Below are 2,697 nucleotides of genomic sequence, written 5' to 3'. Positions count from 1 at the left end.
AAAATATCAAAAAATACAAGCGAAAAATTAAAAAAAAAATCAAAATATTTTCGAACAAAACCTCAAAAAATTATAAATCATAAAAATATAAATAAATTAAATATAAATATAATAAATAATAGACAAAGTTACATAAATGGTCTCTATGACAGGAACAAATTAGATAAATTAGATAAATGATACTTATGGTATAAATGGAAAATAAGTCATTTACAAGGACTAAAGTTGATAAATTGTGTCGATCAAAAAGACCATTTATGTAATTTTGTAAAAAATCTATGTATAATAAAGTATATAAATTTGAGTTTCTAACATTTACTAGTTAGTAGTTACTATACTGGCCGTATGATTTTTTTTACTTTTTAAATTTTATTTAATTTAAAATTAAAATGCAAGAACAAAAAGAAATCAGATCATAAAAATCTGAAATTCGTTACAATTTTATAGATTTCTTCTTATCCAGCACATATTTTTATAATAGATTAAGCGTTTCCTGGCCGTTTACGGTACGGACTAACGTCAGCAGACCTCGTAGTTGCTGCCATGATGCAGTTGTTGTTGCTCCCGGTGGCGGTGGTGTGCTCCGCCGTAGATTTGGTGTTCCGAAGGCATTAATTGCGGCTGATGTTGGTAGTGGTGGTGCTGGTGGTGTTGGCCTCCTTCCATCACCTCCTTTTGCCGACGGAGCTCCATTACTTTCCGGTGAGAGTTTGAGTGTTGAGTTAACACAAACGTCGGGCTCGCTGCCGGACGATACTCCGGAACCAACCGCCCTGATTTGAACCTCACACCGCAGGCGTTGCATAACGTCTTCGGACCTAACGGACCGGTTCTCCATTGTGGCGTCTTCTCCGAAGCACAGTGAGTACAGCGTCTAACGACGCCGGATTCCGACGTCGTGTCGCACGATGAAGAAGCTTTCGATGTTTCAGAGACCGGAGTGGTGGGTACCGGTGGTGTTGTTGTCCAGCTGTTGTTATTTGACGGTGCTCTGGTTCTCTTACTCCTTGATCTGCTGTGAAACGACGCGTTCTGCGGTCGGAAGTTTATAGTTCCGGCAATGTTATTCGTCGGAAAGTCGCTGAACGAATCGTCGACGAATCTCGATAGCCATTCGAGCTCCGCCACGTCATCACTCTAGAACATTCCAAATCCACAACATTATCAGTCAAGAAACAAAAACGTTCACAAATCCATATCTATATAATCCTTTATTATTCCTGTAAAACAAACAGAAAAGGAGAAATCGAAAACTCACCGGAACGCAGAAATGATCGGTGAAGTCGGTGGATTGGTGATGGTAATTGGTAATGGTATTATTATTATTATTGAAACCGTATTGGTACTGGCTGCCGGAGGCGGTGATATTGTGGAATACGTCGGTGGCATTGACGGCGGAAGAGGAGAAAACGTCATCCCGATCACCGGAAAAGTCAAAGAGCTCGTCAACGCCTAAATAATCTTGTCCGGCCGATGACATTCCATACATATCCATCACTGATCACTTTCTTCAACTCCAATTATCTGATTGTGTTCTTGGGAGTCAACAGTTACGCGAAACTAAACCAAAAATCTTTTGATTTTAGAAAATTTTGAAGTGTGAATTGTATGAGTGAGTTGGAGGAATGACAACTGCGATAGCAACAGAGCTTTCACAGTCGTCTTCCTTGGAACTGGAAGTGTAAGTACGTAGGGTTTAGGTAAAAAGGAAGAGGGAGAAGGGGGCTTGATATAGTGTGTACTTTTGGGGGTTAGTGATTAAGGTATTTGGGAAGAGGGGTGTGGGGGAGCAAAGGAACGTGGGTAGAGTGACCATGCAATGTGAGGGTTCTGCAACTCTCTGATCACAATTTACTTTTCTTTTTTCTTTTTATTAATATTTTCCTATTAAATATATAATATATAATATTTAATATATACAAAAAAAATTCTATGCTTTCATGTATTTGAATGTATACATATACTCATAAATAACAACCCATAAAGCTTTTGTATTATTCTAGCAACCCCTTGAATGGATGTTATATGTCCTAAAAATGTAACTCATATACACAACACAACATCCATATATATATATATATATATATATATATATATATATATATATATATATATATATATATATATATATATATATATATATATATATATATATATATATATATTTGTATGTATGCATTTAAATAAGTGGAACATATATTTTTTGGTACTTGTGTGTATATCACATGTATTTATTAGTGTACGTATAATAATACAGAACATCCAATAAGGTTTTGTATTCTTTGAAAAGCTAATTGCCACTTTCTAAAAGTTTAAATATACTAGGTTACAACCCGTGAAACCACGTGTAAAAAAAAAATATTGATAATTAAAAACCGTAATGAAAAATCAAAGATTTATAAAATTATATTAATTCAAGTATATCAAACTATGTGATATCAACATGGTGATGAGGTAGCCATACACCCTACTATTTTTTAATAAATATTGATTATCAACGATCACCTTTATCAAGAAGGAGGTATATACTAACTTTATGAGATCATTTGGGGAAAATAGGAATAGAGATAATGAGCCCCTCATTTAACGGATTAAATATTTTTTGCGAGATAATAAATCTTGGGTGGAAATTGAATTACATAAGAGCAATATGGTCAAATCAGTTTGAAGGAGGTTTCATAGTTTGGCTTGTTGGCT

At 35.0% G+C, this 2,697-nt stretch overlaps 1 protein-coding gene across 1 annotated transcript; it reads right to left on the bottom strand.

Annotated features, from left to right (window-relative positions):
- Positions 1-400: 400 nt before the first annotated feature.
- On the bottom strand, positions 401-1,737 carry LOC111888024 (GATA transcription factor 4). Its single transcript, XM_023884140.3, has 2 exons — positions 1,259-1,737; positions 401-1,137 (listed from the first exon to the last, which is right to left on the bottom strand). Exons 1-2 carry the CDS (start codon positions 1,493-1,495, stop codon positions 520-522), a joined length of 855 nt encoding a protein of 284 aa, XP_023739908.1. The 5' UTR covers positions 1,496-1,737; the 3' UTR covers positions 401-519.
- Positions 1,738-2,697: the final 960 nt, after the last annotated feature.

Source organism: Lactuca sativa, chromosome 3 (genome assembly GCF_002870075.4).
Source record: "Lactuca sativa cultivar Salinas chromosome 3, Lsat_Salinas_v11, whole genome shotgun sequence".
Taxonomy (NCBI): Eukaryota; Viridiplantae; Streptophyta; class Magnoliopsida; order Asterales; family Asteraceae; genus Lactuca; species Lactuca sativa.
The sequence above is the reverse complement of the archived record's forward strand: the minus strand, read 5'-3'. Positions and strand labels throughout refer to the sequence as shown.